The following is a 27,788-nucleotide window of genomic DNA, read 5'->3' as shown; positions in this document are numbered from 1 at the left end:
ACGGCGGCGGTCTGCAATTAATCGAGTTTGGACCAGACAATACAGTATCTGGGATACAACATAGGTTATGATGACATGTGTCAACAAGGCAGCGACCCTGACCACCCGATCCCGTTAGTGGCCTCCAGTAACGAACATGGGTTACTGAAGATCAGTATTTTAACCCGGATTTTCACTGGTCAATAGACGCAATAGTGATGATGCTAGTGATAGAGCTAGTGGTAGATCTAGTAGTAGTAGTAGCAGCAGCAGCAGTAGTAGTAGTAGTAGTAGTAGTAGTAGTAGTAGTAGCAGCAGCAGCAGTAGTTGTAGTAGTAGTAGCAGCAGTAGTTGTAGTAGTAGTAGTAGTAGCAGCAGCAGCAGTAGTTGTAGTAGTAGTAGTAGCAGCAGCAGCAGTAGTTGTAGTAGTAGTAGTAGTAGCAGTAGTAGTAGCAGCAGCAGCAGCAATAGTTGTAGTAGTAGTAGTAGTAGTAGCAGCAGCAGTAGTTGTAGTAGTAGTAGTAGCAGCAGCAGTAGTAGTAGTTGTAGTAGTAGTAGTAGCAGCAGCAGCAGCAGCAGTTGTAGTAGTAGTAGTAGCAGCAGCAGCAGCAGTAGTAGTTGTAGTAGTTGTAGTAGTAGTAGTAGTAGTAGCAGCAGCAGCAGCAGCAGTAGTTGTAGTAGTAGTAGTAGTAGTAGCAGCAGCAGCAGTAGTAGTTGTAGTAGTTGTAGTAGTAGTAGTAGTAGCAGCAGCAACAGCAGCAGCAGCAGTACTTGTAGTAGTAGTAGTAGTAGTAGTAGTAGCAGCAGCAGCAGCAGCAGCAGCAGCAGTAGTAGTGACACTTCATTTGCTAACGATGCTTCAGCCCTCCATGCTTCTCATACAATCATGTACCACCTCTGCCAGGTTGGAATTACACAGATGAGTGTGAGCATTGTGGCAAGAATTTGCAAAGGCAAGGGATACAGTGATCGCCCTCTTCTGTATTATTAATTCTCTAAACCCATACCAATTAACACATGTATCATAAACAGACTAACAATGATCAGACACTTTCATTATAGTAGTAGTGGTAGTAGTAGTAGTAATATAGTAGTACTACTAGTGGTAGTATAGTAGTAGCAGTAGAAGTAGTCGTCGTCGTCGTAGTAGTAGTGATGGGCGGTAAGGCCTGGGCCTGTATTGTTTAAAATTGATGGCGTTTAAGAGTTGGTGAACTGGCTAAAATGTTGGTGTGTAGATTAAAAATGTTTTGGGTATATAAATGGAGGTGTATATGATAAAATGAATTTGAAATATGGGTGGTTGAGGAGAGTGATGAATTTACAGTGATATATAGTATTCCAGAAATTATTGAGAATCATGTTGCGTCATGTAACTCATTACGTCTATTAACTTCTGGCGTTTTACTTACATAAACATGTTAAAACATCATCCTTTTACAGTCTCAGTCTTGTTTTAGTACTTTGTTAGACCTCCTCGCTCAGCAATGCATGCCTGAATACGCCTAGGCACACTACCCATCAAAGTTTGTAGGTAATCGTGTGACAGGGTATCCCAATATTGGACCACCTCGGCCTTCATATCTTCAATATTTCTCAGTCCCTTTTGGTTTATTCTGTCCTTCATGACTCTCCACACATTCTCAATTGGGTTTAGGTCTGCGCTGTAACTGGGCCAGTTTAAAACTTCAACATTTTCGCCCGACAACCACTGTTTTGTGTAGCGCGCAGTGTGTTTTGGGTCATTATCATGCTGGAAAATCCAATCATCTTCTACAATGTTTGTGCTGTCGGAAGAAGGTGACCATTTAGAATGTCAACGTATCTTTCCTTTGTCAAGTTTCCCGTGAAAACACACAATGGCGTCACTCCGTGAGCCGATATGCCACCCCACAAGTGAAACTTCGGGCTATGTTTTGGTCGCTGGTAGATAGGTTTGACAGTATCTGTGGTCCAGATTTTCACACAATTAGGGAAAAGCCAAACAGAACTTTCATCCGAAAAGAAAACATTATCCCAATCTTGATTTTCATGAGCCCGACACCAGTTTAAACGTTTTTCCTTTTGTGCATCTTTCATCAACGGCGAGGGAATTCCACGTTTTTCCACCCAATTAAGTCTCTGTAATTCCTGCCTAACTGTTTCATTGCATACCTGAGGACTTCCTCTGCTAATCATTTCATTTCTGATGTTCTCAACACTTTTCAATTTGCCCCTACTCACAATCTGCCCAAGTCTTCGGCGATCCACAACACTGAATTTCCTAGGCCGACCTGCCCCTGCTTTGTGCTCTATCCCGAGTTCCTGTTTGAATATTCTTCAAAGTTCTGTATACTGTAGACAGAGGAATACCATGTCTACAAGCTAACACTTTAGCATCAGCCTCACCCCTTTGAAAATCATCTAGAATGAGCTTTCTTTTCTCTCTTGCTGTAAATTCTGCCATGTCAACACAGGAAGCCGTCTGCTCAGACAAAGGAGATAACTCTTGACGTAATGAGCTGCCTTCTAAGCCTTCAAGAGTTGTCTCCCTTATTTAGTATGCTTAGTGCATAGTGAAAGCCCTTTTTCCAATCTTAGCATCATTAGAAAAAAAAGCAAAGATTTTCTCAATAATTTCTGGGAACACTGTATGTACAGTGGTTTGGGGGTGGTGGTGGTGATAATGTTCTGGGGTATTTTTATATACATAGTGCTGTGGGAAAAAAATATATTTTTGGCTCTGAACTTATTGTTTGTATATGGTAAAATATGTGGTGAAAAAGAAGGATTTAAATGGATTAAAAGGTTAAAAGTGAAATGGATATTTACAAGGCTGCGGGAGGGGATGAGTGGGTTGCAGATAGCAGGGATTGAGTAGGGCAGAGAGCGTGTAGTCTGGCGTGGACGTCGGAGAAGACGACCGTGCACCGGCTTGTGGGACCGTTAGGTGGCTTACGGTACAGGCGAGAGGTAAGATGGCGGACATTGTTGCAGAATGTTGTGGCGGAGAGTTGTAGGTTTTAAATTTTATGGGCTATGGAGGAATGTAGAATAAAGGTTGCTATGTACAGCGTTGAAGATAGGTTTTGGGTTAGCCGGGTTGAGTAGTAGGTGTGTGTTATTGTGGTATTTCGGAGGAATTGTGCTGTGTAGTTGGATGATATTGGTGTGTTGTTATTTACATCCGGTGAATAGGTGTGTTATTGATTCTCTTGTTTTGCTGTGTGGGCAGAGTCCATCTGGGTGTCTGTTCTGTCTATATAGGTTGTAATTGAGGTTGGTGTTGCGTGTGACGAGGGTGTCTAAATATGGGGTGTCTGAGAATGTAGGTGTTTTGGTGATGGGTTTTGTGATGATAGATTTGACCCAGATGGACTTGCTTGCTATGGGAGGTGGGTGTTGTATTGTGTCAAGTTGTTGTGTATGCAGCAGACTGGATAGGTGTGAGTAGAATGGTGCAATATTTTTATCATTTTTGAATTTTTTAGGGTGGATTTTTTAGTGTTGGTGTATTTTGTTTTAATGGTGTTGTAAATGGGGTTATGTTGGGCCCCAGCCCAGTAATTGAGGGCGGTTTGGTTTATTCGTGTACTGATTGAAGGGATGCCTGCAAGAAGGAGGAGTGTGGATAGGGGGGTGCTAGTCCTGACCCCTAGGGCTAGTTTGAGGGCCTTATATTGTATGGAGGTTAGTTTTTGGAGGTTGGTGGGGGAGAGGGAGTGCAGGACCGGGGCGGCGTAGTCCAATTTCGACTGTATGAGGCAATGGTAGATGTTTATGAGTGTTTGTTTGTCGGCTCCCCATGTAGTGCCACGAATACATTTCATTAAGTTTAAATCTTTTTGACAATTGTTGACCAAATTATTAATATGGGGAGTCCATGTTAGGTGTTGGTCAAACGTCACTCCTAAGAATTTTGCTTCTTTTTCGAAAATGATTTTTTGATTGTTTAGGTGCAGTTTGGGTGTATAATTTTTCATATGCTGTTTTTTTAATAGAATGCCCATTATTTTTTTTTACATTAATATGGAACCCCCACTTATGGGCCCAATTTTGAAGGTGGTTTAGCATTCGTTGAGCTTTAGAGGTTGCTTGCATAATTGAGATCGAGGAAATCCAAAAAGAAATATCGTCTGCAAATTTAGCTGTAGTTATTTCGGGCCATTTTTCGGGGAAGATGTCGTTAATCATAAAGTTGAAGAGGGTTGGTGATAGGATGCTGCGCTAGGGGGTGCCATTTTTTAGGGGATATGGGTCCGAAAGGGTGTTGTGAGTTTTGACTATTATTTGTCTATCTTTAAGGAAATGGTGAATGAAATTCAGAATATTTCTGTGTATGGCATTTTCTTGGAGTTTTTTGATGAGGCCGTTGTGCCAAACCATGTCGAATACTTTACTGAAATCTATAAAGATGGCCAGTGTGTATTGTTTCTGTGCTTGTGCGATTCTAATATCATGCTCCAAATGCAAAATGTGGTCTGAAGTTTGTCGATTTGGAGTGAAGCCGCTCTGGTCCTGTTTTATGAGTTTATGTGATTGTATATGATGCTTTAGCCTATTGTTTACTATGGTTTCCAGAGTTTTACAAAGATGTGACGTTAATGAAATTGGCCGAAATGAGTCTGGCTAGTTGGCGGGTTTCCCTGGTTTCAGGATTGGCACCACCTTTGCTGTTTTCCAGGAGTGGGGCAAGGTTCCTAGGGTCCAGATTTTGTTGAATAATGTTAGGGTGAGAGAGAGCATGTTGGGGGGGAGTTTGTTAATGATTGTGTAGGTGATATGATCAGGACCCAGGGCTGAGGCTGTTTTCTTGTGTTTGAGTGCTACTTTAAGTTCGTGTATGTTTATTGGTTTGTTGAAGGATAGGTGTGAGTGGGGTGGTTCAGGGGTGAAAGGGTTGTAATTTGCGATGTGTTGTTGGAAGGTGGGTGGGTAGTTGGTGGAGCTGCTTGTGTCCGAAAAGTGGGCTGCCATTGCATTTGCTTTATCTTTATTTGTGGGGTGTTCCGAAAGGTGGGGTTGAATAAGTTTTTTGGAATTTCCCTGTATGGCTTTAAATTTGTTCCACAATTTTCCTGAATTTGACGGGTCGAGTCTGAGGGATGAACAAAAGTTTCGCCAATGGTTTATTTTGGCAGCCCTGATAACATTTTTGGTATTATTTCTGAGTTTTTTAGCCAAATATATTTTTGGTTGAGAGCCTTTTTTCTTGCCTTCCTGGCGTTAATGATTTCTGTGCTCCACAAGGGGACTGTTTTTGGTGCAAGGGTGAGCCGAAAGGTGGGAATGCATTTATTTGTGATGTCAATGATGGTGTTTGTGTAGTTGGAGCTGAAGGTGTTTATATCGTGGTTGTATATGTCTTGTGTGTTAATTTGGGTGCATAGTTTATGGAATTTGTTCCAGTCTGCTTTTTTAAGGTTGTATTTTATTTCTGTGGGTGGAGGTGTGATGGTGTTAGGTTGGTGTTGTGTTTGTAGGTGATTTATTGTTATTTTGATGGGGCAGTGGTCACTGCCCCAGGTGTCTTGGTGTGCCTCCCATAGGCAAGCTTTTGCTAGTGTTGGTGTGGTTATTGTTATGTCTATGGCGGAAGGGAGCTGGTAATGGGATAGTTGAATGACTAGAATGATTCTAGTTGGTTGATTGTCATTTAAGGTGATATGGTTATGGTTGTCTAGCCAGTCTGATAGGAGAAATCCGTTTTGGCAGGTGTAGGGGTTTGGTGCCCCATGATGGATGGTGTGCATTGAAGTCTCCGGGGATAAAGGTGTTGGGGTTGATGAATTTGGAAATGATGTCTAAATCTTTTATGTTTAATTTAACTGAGGGACGTCTGTATACGTTTATGAAAGTAAGCTCTTTATTTTTAATGGTAGTTTTGATAGCCAGGACTTCAAGGTCTAAAGTTGGTATGTCAATTTACGAGTAGGTTAACTGATCAGATATAATGATGCCCAGCCCTCTTGCAGGGGGCCGGGGTTATTTACGGGCCGAGGGCGGTCTTTCCGAATATAAAAAAAGCCTGGTGTTTTGAAGGCGTTTCTGGGGGATAATTTTGTTTCCTGAAGAAAAATTAACTGGGGGGCAATTTTGTTTTGGGCAATGAGTGCCTTAAGCTCATGACCGTTTGCTCGGAGACTGTTACAGTACCACTGCATCAGAGCCATGATCACAGTAATTTGGAATAGGACTTTATAAAAGATCATGGGTGGGGCACATAATTTTGATAGATGGGGTAAGTAGGCTAGAGCAGCTTAGTGGGGGTGAATTATGAAAGAGTTTTAACAGCGATGAGTAGACTGGCTAGGGGTTTGTGGTATATGTTGAGTTTGCGGGCTGAGGTATGTATTTTTTTTGGCGGTGGTGTTTGGTAGAAGGGCTATGGTGGTGATGAATTCAATGAGTATGTTTAAGTTTTGGTTGGGTTTTGGGGGGGTGAGTGTGATGTTGGAGTTAGCTGAGGGTGTAGTGGGGGTTTTCAGTGTTTCCGCTATCCGATAAATACCGAACATAGTCCGATAAAAAGTTATCATTGTCCGGTATTTGAAAACACTGCCGGACATCATGTCCGATAAAATATCAAGTTATCAACTTAAAATAAATTACTAAAAAAGGGTTGGGAAACACCAGTTTGCTTAAAATAGAATGCAGCGTAACGTTCAGTGCTCGCGAGACATTATAGCATTCGGAAATCTGATGTTGATTTTAAATATCTCGGTTCCAGTGGTTATTTTAACTATGTGCGGAAATGCTCGATATTTACCGATACCTTCTGATTTCAAACACGTGCCCCGCCGGCGCTATTTTGAACAAAAATGAAGAAACAGACGAATCTTTCAAGCTATTTCGGGGGGGGGGGGGGGGGGGGGGAAGGTAGTACCCTTGCTGACAGTAGAAAACGAAAGTGTGACAATGAGACAAGTACACGTTCTGTTGTTTCTAACAGCGAAAACGTTAAGAACACTGAATCTGAGACTAGTAGTAAATCTGGACCTTCATCTGATACAGGTCCCCAGACATCGCAACCGTTCAACACGTGCGACAAATCTCAATTGAAAACACAATGTCAAAGTGAAAAACCTTCATCTAGTACAGTTACTCGTCACGTAAAGGATGACTGGTTTAAGGTGTTTCCGTGGCTCAGTTTTTAGGATGAAAAAATGTTTTGTAAAATATGCGTGGAAGCAAAAATGAAAAATAAATTTACGGAAGGCAGTATCAATTTGAGAAAATCGGCACTAGACGATCATCGAGATAGTGCGTCACACACTCAAGCTGTTAACCTTCTGTATCAAAAAAACTGCCATGGTTGCTCACACTGAGACTGTCAAGGAGAAAAACAATGAAAGTTTACTTGCACAAATGAACACTGTACTTGTTATGGCGCACGAAAATATTCCTACTGTTAAATTCTCAAAACTGATTGAACTTCAGCAGAAGAATGGTTGTTCAAGTTTACTTAAAGGTGTCGTGTACAGTCATTCACATTCCATTGAAGAAATGGAACATGCCCTAGTTGCAAGCACAATCGAAGATATTAAGTAAAAAATTGGAAAAAGCAAGTTTGTTGGCTTAATCGTGGATGAAACCGTGAATGTAACTGTGGAAAAAAAACTCATGATATTCGTGAGGATAGAAAATCAAGGGAACACGGAAACATTGTTTCTTGGAAATTTCAGTGTACAAAATGGCACATCAGAATGTGTAACGGAGAAAATTAAAGAAGTGCTTCCACAATGGAATATTGAGTTAAATCGCGTTGTTGGGTTTGGTTCCGATGGAGCCAGTGTGATGACAGGCCGCCGGACAGGGGTTGGTGTCTGACTGCCCGTATCTGATTCATGTGCATTGCATAGCACATCGAGTAGCACTTGCATCGGCAGATGCGGCCAAAACAACTAAAGTTGTCGCAGACTATAGAAAAACCTTGAATGAGATATATAAACTTTATGAATATTCAGCGGTTCGGTACAATAGACTGCGCGAACTGTCTGAGGTCTTGGAAGAGAGTGAGTTCTCCAGTATCAAGCAACCGTGTAGCGTTCGATGGTTGTCGGTAGGGCGTGCGGTTGAATCAACGAAATAGAATTGGCCGGCACTTGTGATGGAGATAGAGCAGGAGGCCAGTGAACGAAACAACCCTGTCGCGAAACACATTATAAAAAAATCAAAACCTATGGATTTGTTGCAATGACGTATGCATTGTCAGATATCCTGTATTACATGGACAAATTAGATACATGGTCATGTCTATAATGTCAGCGGAAACACTGGTTTTTTGCTTGAGTGTGCCGTGTTTAATGTTTGCTGGGTATGTGGGTTTTGTAGTGGTTGGGCGAGGGTTTGTATTGAGGGTGGGTTTTGGGGGAGGGGGGCAGTTTTGGGGCGGGGTTTGTTGTGGGGGGTGGGGGAAGTGGTGGTTGGGGTGGGAAGGAGGGGCATTTGGATGTTTTGGGTTGGGTGGGTGGTTGGGCCTTTGGGTTGGGTTGGGGTTGGGTGGGTTTGGTGGCTTTGGGTTGTTCGGGGTAGGGGGTGGGGGTTGTTGTGTTTGTTAGTTGGTTTGGTGAGGCGAATGGGGGAAAGGTTTGGGGTAACAGTTGGAGAAGGGGGGCGGGTTTGGCGGGGGGTTGGTTGGGCGGGAGGGGACGTGGTATGGGGAGAGGGAGGATGTGGAAGATGTGGATGTGTTTGATGGGGTTTGTGATGAGAGTGAGAGTAGGGAGTAGTGTGTAATGTGGCGGGGGGCAGCTTTTGGCTTTGGCAGATCAGTGTGTTTGAGGTGCTTGTTGGGTTTTGAGTATCTGTGTCTGTTTTATGGGGCACGTGTTTTGATTTGCTGTGTGTCCTTGTGTTTTACAATGTATGCAGTATGTTGTGTATGTGCATTCTGTTATGTCGTGAGTGTCTGAATCCGCATTTTGGGCATAGGGAATGTTTTTGCATGTGTCTGTGGTGTGATTGTATTGGTGACAGTGTTTGCATTGTTGAGGGTTTTTTATTACTGGGTGAACTTTGTATGTGAGTGCTCCGCATGTAATGCATTGGGGTAGGGTGGTGGTTGGAAATGTTAGGAATGTGATTTGAGTGTTTGGGTTTGTGTATGAGGGTTGCTTTGTGTTGATGGATTTGTAGTGGAGTATTTTGGGTTGTGATGTAATGGTGTTGGCAATGTTGATGTAGTCTTGTATGTCTGTGTGTGTGTCCCGGCTGTCTAGATGTATGACTCCCTGTACCTGGGTAAGCCACCTGGGGTGTTCCCACTCCTCCCGCAGAAATTGACATATTTGTAAGAAATGTTTGATTTTTAGGCAGATAGCGAATTTATTGGCGGAGTAGGTGTGGTTAAGAGGTGGTGTTTGTTGAAAAGGCCAAGAGAATTAACTTGTTGGGTGGTGGTTTGGGAGGAGTGTCTTTAGCACAAGTTTTTTTTATTGTTTTGCTGATTTTCCAGAGGGGAGGTTTGTGGACGTTTTTTGTTTTGTTGTTGATTGGATGGGGCGAGTTGAGATCTTGAATGGGTTGGTTGGGGACAATTTCCTCGAGATCCATGCCGAAATCAATGGGTATGGGTTTAACATTTGGTAGTGGTGATGTAAGTTTGGGGAATTCTTTGGTGGGGGTGGAGAAAAGTGAAGATGCTAGTTATGGTGAGCTCATGTTGGGGCATGGGGAGGAGGGTAAAGGGTAGTGGGGGTGGCGGGGAGGGGATGGGGTTATGAGTAGAGCAAAAACAATGAGACAATTTATAGGTAAAAACATATGAGGTTAAAAGATGAATGGGTTTTTTTATGATGAGAATGTACAATTTAGGTGATGATAGGATATTTGATAAGAACTATGTACAACTGGCTATAAAAGGTGGTTGATTGATAAAGGGACTTGTCCCGTGGGGAGGAGACCCCAGGCTATCGGTGGCCTCGGCCGCACTGGTCGGCGACTGTGTACGATAGTCTCTGATCGAGGAGGAGGTGGATATAGTCAAGATGGCGACGCCTTGGCTGGGGTGAGGCTTGAGGGCTTGGGCTTGGCTCCGTATAGTTCAACATCCAATGTCAGAATGAATGAATGAATGAATGCCCTGTTACTGACCGTCCGTTCAGTTTGGTGCTTTTGAGGTCGCCTTCGCCGGTTGGCATGTCGGCAGACCTATCCCTCCTTGGGATGCGTGGGGTGTCCCTCTTTGGGACGCATGGTTGTTGGCGTGGTTGTGGCTGCCAGTGGATGGGGGTGTTCCGCCTTGGAACGCATGGGCCGCTGTTCATGGACGTGTCCCACCTTTTTTTTTTTTTTTTTTTTTGGGGGGGGTCCGCAGGGGAGTAGACACGGCCACTCCCCAACTTCACCCTGGGAGTGGGCACGGCCACTCCCTTCGCTCTCTGCAGGGGAGTAGACACGGCCACTCCCTCCCATACCTGCTGCTGGAGCGGACATGGCCTCTCCATTGTTGTTACTTATGCTTACCTTGTGTCGTTTTTTGTCCCTCCTTGGGACTCATGTGGGGGTTTACTGCAACGGTTGTGTTGCACACGTGTAATGGTCCCAGAGTGTGGGTGGGGAGATTGCCAACCATAGTGCGGTTGGGTTTCAGACCTTTGGGGAGGGGAGCTTGGGTGTAATAATCTCCCTGTGTATGTAACAAACCGGAGGACTGGCTGATTGATATAATTTCTTTATATATACTGACATAGTTCACTGTCCAGAAGAAAGTTTGCTAGTGGCTTATGCATTGAGTGGTGCTCCGTGTGAGCCAGCAACTGCTTTGCTGTCAATGTATCTAGCTTGGTTTCTTCTTTAAGTGTCTGCCTGATCGTGTCAAATCGTTGGCAGTCCAGCATGATATGAGAGACCGTGGCCTTGGTGTGGCATGTTAGACAGTTTTTATATGAGGTTTTGGTGGTACCTAGCCTCAGGCGTGTGATCATGATATCCACTCGCCTGTTTTGTGAGGGGCCTAGTAGCTTCCCTTTCACACGGGGGCGGAGTTGATGTAACCATCTGCCTTTGTCTGAGGTGTTCCATAGCCTCTGCCACTTGCTAGTGATTGAATTCTGGATCATACTTCGGATTTCGCTCTTTGTCTTATTTTCTGAATGAGAACCAGGATCTCATGGATAGTGTCAGGTCTACTACTGGAGTGCTTAGTTGCCAGTGACTGGATTGCACTGAGAGAGTCTGAGAGGATAACCACTCTTTTTTCATGTAGGTTGCGACAATACCTAAATGCATGGTGTATGGCTTCCAGCTCTGCACTGTAGACCGGTTGACCATCCGAGATTGTGTGGTTGAAGGTGGCTGTGTGTATGAGGATACCGTAGGCCGAGTCCTCGTAAACCGTGTCAATCCTACTGAGCGCTCTGACACGTAGTAGCGTTGGATTCTCACTTTTAGGCGGTTCATTTGTGAGAGCGGTGTCGACATTTGGGGACCGGAGTCTCCATTGGGGACATTGCACTGTCATTGGTTGGGTTGGAGTTTCTACCTGGTCGCATCCATGCTCTCGCCTTAGCTGGATGACCCTGAGCCCACCTGGCGTTGTGTTGGGTCTCTTTTTAAGCCACACTTTGGTTTTACCAGAGTAGAGTTTCTCCTCCCACAACCTAGTGATGAGTGGATTGGAGCAGCGACTCCAATAGTTCAATATCAGTTTCTCTCGCCTGAGATGGAGTGGCAGCTCCCCAGTTTCCACTAATAGGGCTTGGTGGGAGGTACAGGTCGCTGCTCCGGCGACCAGTTTAAGAGCTTGGTATTGAATGCTTTCAAGCCGGCTCAGGGCCGATTGGGAAGCGCTGTGGTAGGCTTCGCACCCATAGTCTATTTTACTCCTGATTAGGGACTTATAGAGGGTCAAGAGTGTTTCGCTATTCGCTCCCCATGAGCTGCCGGATACAGCTCTCATTGCGTTGAGGTCCTTCTGACAACTCTTGGTGATATTCTCTGTGTGTTTGGCCCAGGTGAGATGTTGATCGAAGGTTACCCCGAGAAACTTGGCTGATTTCTCAAATTTGACCTCTTTGCCCTTGAGTTTTAGACAGGGTGTGTGGCTTACACGGCAACCCTTACGCTTGAAAACCACTCCTACTGTTTTCTCAGGTGAGATAGTGAAACCCCATTTGTCGCACCATTGTTCCACCCCATCGAGAGCTTCCTGAGTTGAACCTGGATCTTGGATAGCTCTCAATGTCTGACCCATACAGCCCCGTCATCAGCGAACTTAGAGGTGTTGGTGTAGCTGTCCCGTGGGACATGTTTAAATAGGTCATCAATCATGATATTGAATAGCGTGGGACTGATAATGCTTCCTTGCGGCGTGCCATTATCTAACCTGTGTCGCTCGGACAGGTGGTCCCCGAGGAGGACTAATATCGACCTTTCTTGCAGAAAACTTTGAACATAATTTGCCATTTTCCCTCGTACACCAACATTCTCTAGTTTAAGGAGGAGTCCATCGTGCCATGCCATGTCAAACGCTTTGCTGAAGTCTAGGAAGACAGCAGCTAGGTACTCTTTTTTGACCTGGGCTAATCTTATATCATTTTCCAGGCGGAAAATGTGGTCAAGACATGAGCGGTTTGATCTATACCCGCTTTGGTCATGAGATAAGTGTCCGTTTGTTTCAAGGTGAAGCTTTAGGCGTATGTTCACCATTGCCTTCATACTCTTGCACAGATTTGATGTTAGGGATATTGGGCGATATGAGTTGAGCAGAGGTATGACTGCCGCATGTTTCCATGCTGCAGGTACCTCCCCCTTATTTGGCTACGCTGTCCGGCAACCTTTTTAGCATCTCATAGCTGACCATGTCCTCTCCAGGATTAGTACCCTTTTTGTGGTGTATGGCAGTTCTGAACTCCTCCACACTGAAGCAGTGATTACAGGCGTGCTGTTCGCCTGGGGGTTGTTTGGGCCATGGAGGTGGCTTCTCTGACTTCAGAGAAGTTGTTGCTGCTACTGACAGAGGCAAAGTGGGTGGCTAAGATACTGGCTTTATCCGGTATGGATGTAGCCCCTATTATCTTGGGATTGCAAGCGGACTTGCGTTTCCCTCTGATAGCATGTATCTTTTGCCAGACTTGTTTACTGTTTGTTTTGTGGTTGAGCGATTGACACTGGTTGCCACAGTGTCGTTACGATTCTGTGGCTTGGCGGTTGACTTATAAACATTTCCCGCCTTACCGCTTCCCTTATCAGCTTGTGTGTGCTTTTGGTTTTGTAAAGTCCCTGTGTTTAGACTTTTTCTTTTTGTCTGCCTGCTCCTGCAGAAGTTCGAGAGGGCTGAGTGCCCTTGAACTTTGCAGTTCCTGCAATAGAGTGAGCAGTTGCCCTTGCAGACACTCTCTGGCTTGGAGCATGTCCTGCATTTTGCCTGATTGCGGCGATTTGCCTTCACATGTCCATAGCAGAGGCACTTCACGCACTGGTTGGGTCGCTTAAGGTAGGGTAGTGTTGCCACTACCTTACCTGCGACTGTAATCGTCTCTGGCGAGTATTACCACTCTTGTGTTTTTTCCATGGCTTTTAATCCTATACATGTCACTGATAATAGGATCGCGCTGGGTTGGGTCGATTAGCTGCTGGTCGCTAATCTTTTTATCTAGATGCACCGCGCATCTGGTGTGAGAAACCCACCCTGGCACTTTCCATATTATAGTTTTGCCAATGATTTTGTTGGGGACGCGTAAAGATTCATTTACGTTGTTGCCGCTAACAACGTATCCCCTGTTTGCTTTGTTTATTTTGTGGATGGAGATGGACTTACTAAGCTCCTCCTTAAGGGCTTGTGCAGAGACCTTGCTGGTGAGGGTGAGGTTGTAGTCTTTACATTAGACTAGCCTCTCCCACGCCAGGTGTTTCGGGGGATTAACCTTAGCCGGAGCTTTGGTTTGTTTAGCAGTTTCCTTGGATCTCTTAGAGTTCCTGATCCAAAGCTCGTTGATCTGCTCCCTTTCCGACAAGCTAAGCCTGCTAAAGCTGATTTCCCCTTGAGGCAATTTCATCACGGCTTGCGCATATGAGAAGTTTGCCGTGGCAAACTTTCTCTTTTGGGGGCTTTCAGTTTCTGGACTAAAATGTAGCTTTGTCTTCCCCGGACGGAGCTGGGCAAGTTCTCCGTTTTTCAGATCAGAGCTATCTCTGATGGAGTTGGGCATTCCCCTCTGAGGGCTGGGCATTCACTCGTTTTCGGACTCAGAGTCCATTTCTACATTTGGTGGGGTAGTCACGGCTACCCCTATGCGTGTATGTTGGCCCCGAGAGCTGAGCGGGCTCGCGGTCACTAAGAAGGTGTTCCCTTCCATGACTGGTCGGGAACAGTCCCTGTGAGAGCCTCACAGCGACTTGCCTTCTTGGTGCTTTCCTTCTGCTTTCCTGGAGGTTGTTTACATCTGAACATCGAAGTCGTGCCGATGATTACGAACATCATGAACGTGCGCCATGAAGAAGTTTATGAGCCATAATTTTTCTTGCTATGAAGTGCAGTTGACAAATTTAAACACATTTCACCAAAAAAATGATGTTATATCTAGCGCACGTTCGTAATCATCGGCTCGACTTCGATGTTCAGATGTAAACAATCTCCAGGGGCATGACTTGTGACACTCTTCTGCGGTGACTATCTTTTCCTAAAAACATAAGGTATTGCCCCGACAACACCTCATACCTAAACGCATTCAACGCGGGTGGTCAAAGATGGATAAGTATAAAAATGTAATAGTAGGAACTAAAAACAAAACTCACCGAGACGGGTGCTTCTTCCAACGACGCCATGTTTTGCTGCGTGAGTTTCCGCTCTCGACCGAAAAATCTCCGGAGATGGCCGAGCGTGTTTCCAGTATTATCGACATTGCTTCCGATAGGGCCGACGGGTTTCTGTTATTACCGTTAAACTACCGATATCGCTGCAATTGTTTCGCGAGTGGGCTGCGTTTGTTTACATTTGAGATGCAATTGCTTCAAATTTGCTGTAATTCCTTCAGTTACTTAGGGGGGCCTGATAATGTTGAAATATAATTTTAAGCGTAGCGACAGCGATTCTACATATACCAAACACGGCCCTTACTATACTGAAGATGGCCACTAGGCTGTCACGTGATTCAGGGCGGGAGGTGGAATTCGCGCAGCCATAACAGTGACACACGTACACTCAGCAGCAGCAACTTCTCCAAGCTGTATCGTATAAAATGGGGTGAATAGAATGGGTCCTAAGACCTAAGACCTAACCTCGGAAATAAATTTGAATGGAATATTTGAGACTGGTCTGTAATGTTGCAAAACATCCACATCTAGTCCAGGTTTTTTAAACAGTGGCTTTACCATTGCATGTCGATAAGAATCAGGCATGGATCCACACAGGAGACCACAATTCACATAATAAGTATAAGTCTACGTTTTGGAGTATACATTTTTTTGCAAGTTTATGTTCTCATTTTGTGTCCATTATTCTTTTTTAGAAACCTCAATTACTACTCCTTCAACTACAACTACTACAACTACCACTTTTACACCACCACCACCACCTACTACTACTACTACTACTCTTACACCTACTACTACTACTACTCTTACACCTACTACTACTACTTCTACAGCAACTACTACAACTACAACCCCTGCAACAACAACCCTTGTGTCAACCTTGAGGGCAACACTCAACCAAGTTGGTGAGTTAAATGAACTGCATGTACATGTTGGATAGAAGGTAATTAAGGGATTAAACGCTGGCTCAGGTTGGTGCCATCCATATTGTTAGAAATACATAAATATTGCGATATGTGATTAGTGCGTGAATGTTTGATTGAATGTATTGGCTTGTGGACCATACATATGTATTTGTCAAAGTTTGACCTGCTGAAAAGTGAAGGAGCAATTACCAATGTTTCTGTACGTGATGTTTAAACAGTACAACACAACTTGACAGTGACGATGACAATGACAATGATGACAATGACAAAACTTTAGTACCCCGAGGGGAATTCGTTGTACATTTGAAAGTGAACACATATGTGATTGTTAAAACATAAATGACTGCATACAGATTAATATACATAAAACGACAACAAAGACAGACAGTCAACAGTCAATTAAAAGGCGGGATACTTGATGGAATATAAAAGAATTTTTAACTCTCTTAGTTTTAAAACGGGGCATTTGGTAAAGATTGTATTCTTGGAATAAAATGTGACTTGAATCTGATAAAATTCTCTCAGCGAGATTAACAGCACGGTCATTAAAGAGGAAATTCCAGAAATCTTGGTTGCCATAAGAACAATTTTGTTTAGAGGAGATTTGCTTTTGAGGTTAAGAGAATCGTACCAACCCTGAATTGAAAAGGTTAAAGTACTCTCAACAAAACAACGATAAAACAACAACATTACTTTTTGGCTAACATTAAAAGATCTTAATTTGCGCATAAAATGTAATCTTTGTTGGCACTTCTCGAAAATGAAAGCAGTGTTTTGGCTCCACTGTAGTTTGTCGTCAATTAGAGTACCAAGGTATGTGTACTGTTTAACAATTTCAACATTTTCATTTTTAATTGCAACAGGAGTAATATCAGTTTTCTTGCTTCTAAAATCAATGATGAGTTCTTTTGTTTTCGAAACACTTAACTGAAGGTAATTATCGTCACACCACTTAACAAAGTTATCAACGTCTTTTCTGTAGTGGGCTTCTGTCTGTCTAATCAGGCCAACCAAAGCGGCGTCATCAGCAAATTTGACAGTCAGACAATCAGGGTTACGGCCTACACAGTCATTAATATAGAGAATGGAAAGCAAGGGTGAGATGACACAGCCCTGGGGTGCCCCAGTGTTAGTGTGCACAACTTATCGCACGTAACATATAAATTTCGTTCTCTGATTGGCTGGGCGGTCTTCTGTTATTTTCAGTGTATCACGCTTAAACGCGAGTAACATTTTTTGTAGCCCTCTGGGAATGCCGACCTGATTTGGTACACCATGGTGGTAATTCTGTATCTCGAATAACTTTGAATCACGTATGATGTACGGAAATTACCGACGTTTTGTGAATGCAAATCGATTGAAGGGGGATAACTCTAATCTGTTTTTCTTGTCTGAAAATTCTAGCAATGGCTGCAAAAGGTTTTGTACCCATTGCTCAAACAATTAAAAATTAACATTGAGGTGTTCGGTAAGATACACACGTTGTTCACTGGTCACAATGGGAACATGGGTTGATGCACCTTTGATGGTTGTTTATGTTCCCTGAGCCCGAAAACCGGGGGTACATCAACCAATAGGACCAGTGAACAAATTATATTGTCAATGTTTCTGGATGTGATGTTCCATAGTGCCTACACTTTACACTTGTTAATGTTTCTACCCCGTCATTGGGTAACCAGGCATCTGTTTAATACTGGATTGCCTGGTGCACACTTTATTTCTGGTCATTTACAGACCGCCGCCATGCAGGTGGAATATCGCTGATTGCAGCGTACAACGGAACTCACTCAAACACTCAGTGATAATCTTTCTCCTAAAAGTCTGTGACAGTTTCGACAAGAAACACTGAGGGGGTTTCATTTAGGAGATAAACATCATGTGTTGGCCAATTTCCGGGTGTTATTGAGTATTTGAAGCACGGGAATGCATTTGGAACCGACGGCTTCAAATACTCAATAACACCCGGAAATTGGCCAACACATGATGTTTATCGACATTGTAAACACAAAAGTAAACCAAAGGGTTTTACTGTCTGCACTCGTTTACATCGAGTACGGATACAGCAGTGAAGTGTCATCAGCTGACCGTTTCAGCTGGTTCCCATGGTAGCATCTGGAGCGGCTCATTTGTGACGTCATTCGGACTTTACGTCATGTTTTTCAACCAATCAGATTACAGAACACTGACGTTTGGTTTACAAGGATGTTTACTGTCTTCGTTTTCTCCAGATCGTGACCTTAACCAAAAGGGTAAGATAGCAAGTGCTGTCTCCGCTTGTGCCTTCTTCGGCGTCTGCGTCGTCCTGCTGATGATCATAATTTTTTTCAGGTGAGCTACAACTTGTCTATTTTCTCAAGTCCATATATTATGTGGCGTCAAACGCATCCGAACCGACAGAGCATTTTGCGGCAAACGCATGAAAATAAGATTTATTTAAAAGTGACGAACAAAAACGTACACCCCTGGCATTCTTTTTTTGAAAAGTCAACTTAATATTTTGAAAAGATGTTTTGATTGTGACTTGTAAGTCACTATTCGAACATTGTGTAACTGGTGGCAAAAATACCCTCCACAGTATCCATTTACCCGCATCTCATGTTCCTCGCCCAGCCGAGACGATTCAGTCGATGATGACGGATGAACAAAAGCCCCATGGTCTACAGAAGAAGAAGCCAATTGTTTATTAAAGTGTCACAAGTTTTGCATCACAAAAGACATAGTAAAATATAGGCATAAAATCGGGTACAACGTCTAGTCGATAATATATTGCATTTAGAGTCTAAACTTAAAAATAGATATTAAATTACTAACAGCTATTAAAATAGTGTAATATTACTGGGAATGCGAAATTAGTGCCTAAGGTTGATAGGAGGAGAACAAAGTGAAGATAAATAGTAAAGCTGTAGGTTAACGCCTAAACACGTGTGGGAGTATAGCTGCTACTTGTTTAGTAAACTGACTAGTATATTGCATAATGACAGTGATCTGGTCAACAGGGGTGTACTGGCTAAAGGAAGGGTATTACTTCGTTCCTGGTGATGTAGTACACGATGCTGATGATGTCAGTGTCAGCATCGAGTTTTGCAGATGTAGAATGCGCAGCTGCTTGTCGGAGACCACATCAGCGAAATTACAATGGCTCGTTCTTCTGATAATCTTGGCTTTTGAATTGTGCTTGCACCAGCTATACCATTAACAATCTCTATCGACTCAAACACTTGCGATTCAAATATGTCATGATTGTCGTGATTACCACTCTTATTACAATAAATTACAGCTGTATTTGCATAAACACCAGTTTATCTTGTAAGTTAAAAGTACAACACAACTTATCGCACCTGACATATATATCAAAACACTTCTTAATCATTCCCAAACAGGTGTGTATGTCAGTTTAGTTAATCTGTTGAAAATGTTTAAGAGAAAGACCAAAGGTTTCTTTTGGTATTATGCAGACGGGTACTTTTTTGTATTGATACTGAAAATTGAACTTGGGACTCCTGTTGGTGAGCCTGACTGGCAGGTTACTAATTCTACCCTAACCGTAATCATTGAAGAGCACAGAAAAGAGAACGCACGGACGTCCAAGTACCCTAATGAGTAAGTAGAGAGGCATATAATTGTGGTTCGAACCTGGATTATATTTCGAGGTTTGTTTGCACCACATCGTGGCTCCTAAGTTTGTCGAAAACTCCAAAACGTCTAACATTCTATGTTCGTCCCACTTCAAGCAGATATATTGACAACGTAAGTTTACTGTAAATGTGTTGTATTTTCCTGAAACAGGAAAGGCAGAAAGAGAGACGACGAAAAACAGAACTGGACCACCTACACGGGCAGGACTTGACAGAGGTCTTTAAGAAATCGATAAGACTAATATCAAGCATTACCAAGCAATACCAAGAGATATCGGCGTTTTGAAGTCTCATCCATTCTGACGGATTTACGTCGTCATGTCATCATGCTAGCCCTCAAAACCCGACAATATCTATTTTGTGAGTGAGTGAGTGATTGAGCCAGCGAATGAGTAGGTGGGTGAGTGAGTGAGTCACTGAGAGAGTGAGTGAGTAGGTGAATGAGTGAGTGAGTGAGTGAGTCACAGTCAGTGAGTAATTCTGACCGAGCACTGTTTACCTCCAACGGAACAATCCTTTCCATCAGATGCTGAAAGTTACTTTTCATAAAACCCTTGCATATCTTAGCAATCGGCGCCGACAAAGATCCAAGGTTATATCATTGCTTATCAGATGGGCTTATAGCTGAAACGACCACATGGCAAAACGGCCCCGAAGACGAAACGGCGACCAGCCCCTTGGCATAATGGACTTATCCCCGAATTGCACAGAAAAGCCAGTCTGTTGCCCTTGCGAGTTCGGATGAGTCAGGAAGGCCGACTTCGAACCTACCTGCGCAACTCTGCAACAGTTGCAAAGGAGCACATCTTTGAGGCCTGGAGAGGTTACAAGGATGGAGACCAGTCGTTAGGTCAACATTTGATTAATGCAGCCAAGCCCATGGGCTCATCACCTGCTGACTTTAATCAACAGATCTAAGAACTGTTCCTTTGTTGCTATCATGCTAGAACAATTGTAAGTGTCTGTGTTGTTGTTCTATTTACTATCCATTATGTAACTTCAGATTTCACAAAAGTTGAAAACAAATACATGGTCCAGCACGTTAATGGTACTGCGGATAATGTGTGCAGCAAGGGGTGTATTGTTTAGGCTTTTTTCTGTTGTTAATATATGTTACAGGTCGATATAAATGTTCAAATATATTTGACTTTTTTATCAATTGTACAGGGTCACTTAAAGCAATCTCTGGCTGTTTTCACTGAGCAACATCGGGGCCGTTTTGAATTGGGGTAGTTTTTGCCAATTTGGCGCGGTTTTAGTAAAGCAAAAGTGGTGCCGTTTGGTTATAGGGCCGCTTTAGCCGAATAACATCAAATTAGACGAAAGAGTGATGTGACAATGGATTCAGCTGAATGATGTGACAATGAGAATCAAATGAGCGATGTGACATTCGGATTCAGCTGAGTGACACGACAATCGGATTTAACTGAATGATGTGACAAGAGGATTCAAATGTGTGATGTGAAAATGGTATTCAACTCAATGATGTGACAATCGGATTTTGCTGAGTGACGTGGTAGTGGGATTCAGCTGAGTGATGTGACAATGGCATTCAGCTGAGTAATGTGACAGTGGGATGCAGGTGAATTACCTATTGGTCTGTTTTAGTGAAGTGACAATTGCATGACAAGCCATTATATATATACATATATGAAACTTGTTTACAGGCATACATTTCTCTGGTATACATTTACGTGTATCTAAATAAACAGAAATTCAATCTACCTATCTCTGCCTGTCTCTCTGTCATTCCATCCATCATTCCATATATCCATTCATCCATCTATCTATAATAGATCCGTGAAGTCCCGGGGTAGAATAGGCCTTCAGCAACCCATGATTGCCATAAAAGGCGACTAACGGGATCGGGTGGTCAGACTCGCTGACTTGGTTGACACATGTCATCGGTTGCCAATTGCGCAGAACGATGCTCATGCTGTTGATCACTGGATTGTCTAGTCCAGGCTCGATTATTTACAGACCGCCGCCATATAGCTGGAATATTGTTGAGTGCAGCGTAAAACTAAACTCACTCACTCACTTCTATAACACACTCTTCAAAAACGTAGGGGAACCAGAACTTTGAAGTCTGGTAGCAAGAAAACCCATTGAGGAACGTTACAATGACTTTCATCTTGTGTATGCAGCATCATTTCACGTTATCACCACACGCAAACACAATGCATGGGAAGCACGTGCACAACATGGGAGCCTCCTACATGTGCATGGGGTGTCATTACGACTTTTTCAGGCAAGTCGATAAATCACTGTAGACCATTTTACCGTTAACTTCCTTACATCTGTGCACGGTCAGGGTTTTCAGGGTCACATTACACACTTGTAAACCTGAAATATCCATGTCATACTCCAGTCACCTAACAAGGGGATAACTGAACGAACAGCTTTGATTTGAATGAAAGCCATGTGATGGTGATGCATTCTCAAAACATCCATTATTATTGTATCAGTATTGATTCAATCCCATATATCTCCCAATTTCGACAATCGTACGTTGAAAGTACAGTTCCCCTCCTTTTTGGAAGAGTATATGTTTCATCTGGCCAGCTGCAACAGTTTTTCTTTCAGCCATATCTTGTCTGAACTGCAAAACCGAGAAAAGCAGTGAAAGGGAGATAAATCCTATGTGTTCCCATCCTCGATCATTTCATGAGGCAGGTCTATTTACTGACTTCATGGCAGCAGTAGTTCAAGACATGACACCGTGGATGGTGGATACATTTCTTAACTGAAAGTATATTAAATTACTTGTGATGTTGTGTTGGTTCCAGCACATGTCGGGCTCCATCAAAATGAGATAGCAGGCTTACAAAATCCTAAAGTGACGAAATCGGGACTCTACGTACGGAAGCCTTGTAGGGCCACGGTGAAAAAAAAATAGTCTCGTTATCTCCTACGTAGGACTTAATAATCTGTTTAATAGGACTTAGTGTCTCTTGTAGGAGATGGTGGATATATATTAATATGCATTAATCAGAAATGATCGAGTTAAATCCCCAGAGACACAAACAATCTCCTGTTTCACTGTTTCGGTCACTGTGAGAGACTACAGTCATAGTGTTTCATTTACTTTTAGAGTCTAAACAGTCATGTGTTACATTTACCACCAAGTCTGCTATCATGTGTTACATTTACCACCAAGTCTGCCATCATGTGTTACATTTACCACCAAGTCTGCTATCATGTGTTACATTTACCACCAAGTCTGCCATCATGTGTTACATTTACCACCAAGTCTGCCATCATGTGTTACATTTACCACCAAGTCTGCTATCATGTGTTACATTTACCACCAAGTCTGCCATCATGTGTTACATTTACCACCAAGTCTGCCATCATGTGTTACATTTACCACCAAGTCTGCTATCATGTGTTACATTTACCACCAAGTCTGCTATCATGTGCTACATTTACCACCAAGTCTGCTATCATGTGTTACATTTACCACCAAGTCTGCCATCATGTGTTACATTTACCACCAAGTCTGCTATCATGTGTTACATTTACCACCAAGTCTGCCATCATGTGTTACATTTACCACCAAGTCTGCCATCATGTGTTACATTTACCACCAAGTCTGCCATCATGTGTTACATTTACCACCAAGTCTGCTATCATGTGTTACATTTACCACCAAGTCTGCCATCATGTGTTACATTTACCACCAAGTCTGCCATCATGTGTTACATTTACCACCAAGTCTGCCATCATGTGTTACATTTACCACCAAGTCTGCTATCATGTGTTACATTTACCACCAAGTCTGCTATCATGTGTTACATTTACCACCAAGTCTGCCATCATGTGTTACATTTACCACCAAGTCTGCTATCATGTGTTACATTTACCACCAAGTCTGCTATCATGTGTTACATTTACCACCAAGTCTGCTATCATGTGTTACATTTACCACCAAGTCTGCCATCATGTGTTACATTTACCACCAAGTCTGCCATCATGTGTTACATTTACCACCAAGTCTGCCATCATGTGTTACATTTACCACCAAGTCTGCCATCATGTGTTACATTTACCACCAAGTCTGCCATCATGTGTTACATTTACCACCAAGTCTGCTATCATGTGTTACATTTACCACCAAGTCTGCTATCATGTGTTACATTTATCACCAAGTCTGCTATCATGTGTTACATTTACCACCGAGTCTGCTATCATGTGTTTCGTTTACAACTAACTGTTGCCCATTACTGTCATGTGTTGGGTCGACGGTTGTAGTTCACTGCCTTGCGTTCAGTTTTCTCTACTGTTACGCGGTGCATTTAGTTCATTGCTATATGTTGCACTTCTTTGCACTTTTCTTTTGTGTTGGATATTTCAGAGGTCGTTGCACATGAGACTTGTCTTCCCTTATTCTTATACAAACAACTATAGTGAAGATCTATTGCCTTTTTGAATTTCGTATTGTTTTACGCCGCAATCAACACTTCTCTACCCCAGACAAGTCATCTTGTAAACAATCACGAGAAAACAGACGGCAAACGAGTATTGTATCCAAATCCAACCTAGCCCCATCTGAAGAAAAGCAAAAACATGCGGAGGATGTATTATAACCGGAATTTCATCAGTACCTTACCCTACCTCAACCAACTGTGTCTGTGTGTGAGTGAGTGAGTACTCCATAACTGCAATTAGATCAAGGCCCACGTCACCCTAACGTAACACACAATACAATTTACTGACTTGCATTTCTACTATGTAAGTTCCTGAATAACCAAAAATTTATCACCTTAATTACCACACTTCACAATCCGAATCTTAAAAGGGATACATTAACTCCTGCGTAGGAGATAGACTAAGTATTTCCTACGTAGGAGATAGTTAGTCCTACGTAGGAGATAGTTAGTCCTACGTAGGAGATAGTTCGTCCTACGTAGGATATATTAAGTAAGAGTTAATAAGACTACAAATAATCATCGTGGCCCTCCTACGTTTCTGTAGGATTCAGATTTCGCGATTCTGGCAATAACTGTGAAATGATATGACTACTTATCGACATATGTACTCAGCATGTCAAAATGATTAATTCGTCGACGTATGAAACTCGAAAATGTCATAATCACAAGACATCGTCTTGGACACTGTGGCGTAAACGCTTACTGTGGAATCTTAAAAGGGTCATTGCCGCATTGTCGCGCTTAAGTTAATTTTGACACTTTGTGCTGGTTTTCTGAGGGCGATAATGCGACAATGCCACAATGCCCCTGCTAGGATTCCATAGCTTGCAACTGCGTCACTGATACAGTGGCCTCCTCCGCTTTGTGACGGAAAAATTCCCGAAACAATGAAATATTATTCAATTAAATGTCCTGGCCAAATGAAATCAGGTTAAATTTACCAAGTGCAGTGCCTTAAAGGACCACTAAACTCAAGTTTTTGGTACTCTTCTTATCACTGCATATGAAGGACTTTTGGTTAGCCATAAACGAAACACCATTTTATTTTAAAAAAACTGTAGTTAATTAATACCAAGCGCTTAAAAGCTGCTAAAAAGCCGTCTGCTTCTCTCCAGTTAAATGTATAGAAAAATGTGTTGGGTTTTTTTTGTAAACATATTTTTATTCATGAACATAAATAACATGAATATGGATTGGTAAAAGGCTTATGTAAGTGCCTCTCCATTAACTATAATATAATGCAATAAAAAAATTTACACAGTACAATGAATTATTTCAGAAAATAAAAAGCAAAAGAAACTGTTAATCATTCTGATGACAGTGGAATTAGCTCCCTTGAAAATCAATTGTTTCATTTTTTCCATGACTTTGGTGACAACTGTAAATTGATATTATGCGGAGACTTTAATGCTCGGACGTCAGCTGAGGGGGATTATATCATCGATGATGATACAGACTTCCTGCCAATATATGATCAATATGTTGTAGATACGTTTTCACCTACACGTAAATCATCTGATCCTGTGGTAAATAATTACGGAAGACAACTTTTAGAGCTCTGTAAAAAGATATGTATTCATATTGTTAATGGTCGAAAGGAAAACGATATCGATGGAATGTCTACGTATATATCTCCGTCAGGAGCCAGCGTAATAGACTACTTCCTTGTGTCAACTTCTTTGTGTAGTTTCCATGTGTAGTTTCAATGGACGTGATGTCCCGAACCGAGTCAGACCATCTTCCCATTGTGTGTCGACTTAGCAACATATTACCCAAGAGAACGCAACTACAGGCTGATGTTCCATGTGCGTTATATGATGTACCAAAGTATAAATTACTCAAAGAACAAACAACACGCTTCAGAGACTTGTTGCATAGCGACACAGTTTCATCTATGTTAAGTGCTTTTATGTCATTAATTGAATATGATACCGATCGAGCTGTGCAGAAATTATCGGACATCTTCATTTTCTGTGGATCTGAAGAATGGGGAAGCGAATCCAAGCAAGAATATCACCAACCATGCCCAAAACAACCATCTTGGTTCGACAAAGATTGTCGTCGACTAAAGTCAGAAAAATACAGGTTATTAAACAGATACAGAAGATATCAGTGCGAAAATAATTTACGTCAGTATTTAAAGGCTAAGGCTGAAATCAAACATTGTTGTAGTTCCAAAAAGATATTATACGACCAGAAAATAGCGGAGCATATTTCATGTCAGGCACTACTTGGAGACTGTAAATGTTTTTGGCAAACTGTTAAACGTGCCCTTTCTGGTAATTCTAATATAAATGATTCTTCAATTTCTCCGCAAACTTGGTTGTCTTACTTTAAAATCTTCTTAACCCAGTCACAGTTACCGAATCGGATTTTGATAAGACAGTGAAAGACTTTATTAATTCTCACACATGAGATACTTGTTCAGATTTTCCTGTAACTGAAGAGCTTCTTTCAGGGGAAATTACTATAGCAGAAATAGATGACGCTATAAATTACCTTAAGAGTGGAAAAGCCGCAGGTGAAGATGGAATACCACCGGAATTCCTGAAGTGTTCCGATGACTTACTCTTATACTATCTTTATGCTTTGTTTAATAATTGTTTTGAATCTGGAAACTTTCCTTCAGCTTGGAATATAGGTATGATTGTTCCACTTCATAAGTCAGGAGATAAGACAAACCCAAACAATTACAGGGGGATTTCCATATTGAACGTTATAGGGAAAATATTTACAACTGTCTTAGAAAAACGTTTGAGGACTTGGATTGAACTGAACGATTTAATATCCGAAGCCCAAGCTGGCTTTAGGTCTAGTTACTCTACCACTGACAATATATTCACTTTACAAGCATTGATTTCTAAATATATGTGTAAACCACGTGGTAGGTTTTATTGTGTATTCATTGACTTCAAGAAAGCCTTTGACTATGTAGACTGAAACAAGTTATTATTTAAATTAGCACTAAAGGGTTGCCATGGGAAAATGTTTCATTTACTTAAGAATATGTATTCATCAGTTAAGTCATGTGTGAGATCAAACTCAAAAAGAACCAGTGACTTTATTACTTCAGCAGGTGTTTGACAAGGATGTGTTCTCAGTCCTATACTTTTCACCTTTTTCATAAATGAGCTTGTAACTGAAATGTATGATAAATGTGATCATGGTATATTTGTCACACAAAATATTTATGATATACTGCTACTTTTGTCTGCAGATGATGCTACAATGTTCTCTTACACTGTTTCGGGGTTGCAAAAGCAATTGAATGTGCTCCAATCTTTCTGTGAAAAATGGGGGTTCCAAGTCAATTTAGATAAAACTAATGTTATTGTATTCAGAAATGGAGGTATCGTTGCTAAACGTGAAAGCTGGGTTCTAAACAACATAACTCTAAAAATTACACCATATTATAAGTATCTAGCTATTCTGTTGTCATGAATGTTAAATTGGGCAAAAGCGTGTCAAACGTTAGCAGCTCAAGCATCACGTGTAATGATACCTCTGTACACATTGTTTCAACAAAAACACTTGCATATCCTTTTCTGCGGCTTGTAAAATATTTGATAGCAAAGTTTCACCAATTTTACTGTATGGGTCTGAAATATGGGGGACAAGATACTTTGAAGTTATAGAAAAAGTTCACACCCAGTATTTAAAACGTTTCTTACATGTTGGCAAATTCGCATCAAATAAGGCTATACTTGGTGAAACAGGGCGACACACGATGTATGTTTTAACACAGACAAGGGTTATAAGATACTGGATAAAAATGCTCCATATGAATTGTACTAGATATCCACACCAATGCTATTTAATGTTGAAAAGATTAGATGATGCGGGAAAGCAAAACTGGGTGTCAAATCTCAGAAATTTAGTGTTTTACACAGGCTTTACACACGTTTGGTTATCACAAGATGTGGGTGATTCTATTATGTTTACAAATATATTCAAACAACGGTTGAAAGATATTGATTACCAAAATTGACATAGTTTTATATCATCTTCACACTATTTAAGTAATATAGTAGCATTAAGTCTTTGCTGCAGCCTGAAAAATATTTAATGTGTCTCTCTGA

At 42.0% G+C, this 27,788-nt stretch overlaps 1 protein-coding gene across 7 annotated transcripts in view; it reads left to right on the top strand.

The window, feature by feature from the left end:
- The window catches only part of LOC137284939 (ponticulin-like protein H), a 28,513-nt gene extending 7,513 nt beyond the window's left edge, over positions 1-21,000 (top strand). For 3 of the 7 annotated variants that reach the window (XM_067817014.1, XM_067817015.1, XM_067817016.1), the window contains exons 4-6: positions 15,411-15,620; positions 17,870-17,969; positions 19,428-21,000. In XM_067817014.1, the coding sequence (XP_067673115.1) occupies positions 15,411-15,620; positions 17,870-17,969; positions 19,428-19,488 (371 nt within the window). In that variant the 3' untranslated portion in view covers positions 19,489-21,000. The remainder of the gene's footprint in view (positions 1-15,410; positions 15,621-17,869; positions 17,970-19,427) is intronic. The other 4 variants (XM_067817017.1, XM_067817018.1, XM_067817019.1 and 1 more) reach the window with 2 other exon arrangements.
- Positions 21,001-27,788: the final 6,788 nt, after the last annotated feature.

This window comes from Haliotis asinina, chromosome 5 (genome assembly GCF_037392515.1).
Source record: "Haliotis asinina isolate JCU_RB_2024 chromosome 5, JCU_Hal_asi_v2, whole genome shotgun sequence".
NCBI classification, from domain to species: domain Eukaryota; kingdom Metazoa; phylum Mollusca; class Gastropoda; order Lepetellida; family Haliotidae; genus Haliotis; species Haliotis asinina.
The sequence above is the reverse complement of the archived record's forward strand: the minus strand, read 5'-3'. Positions and strand labels throughout refer to the sequence as shown.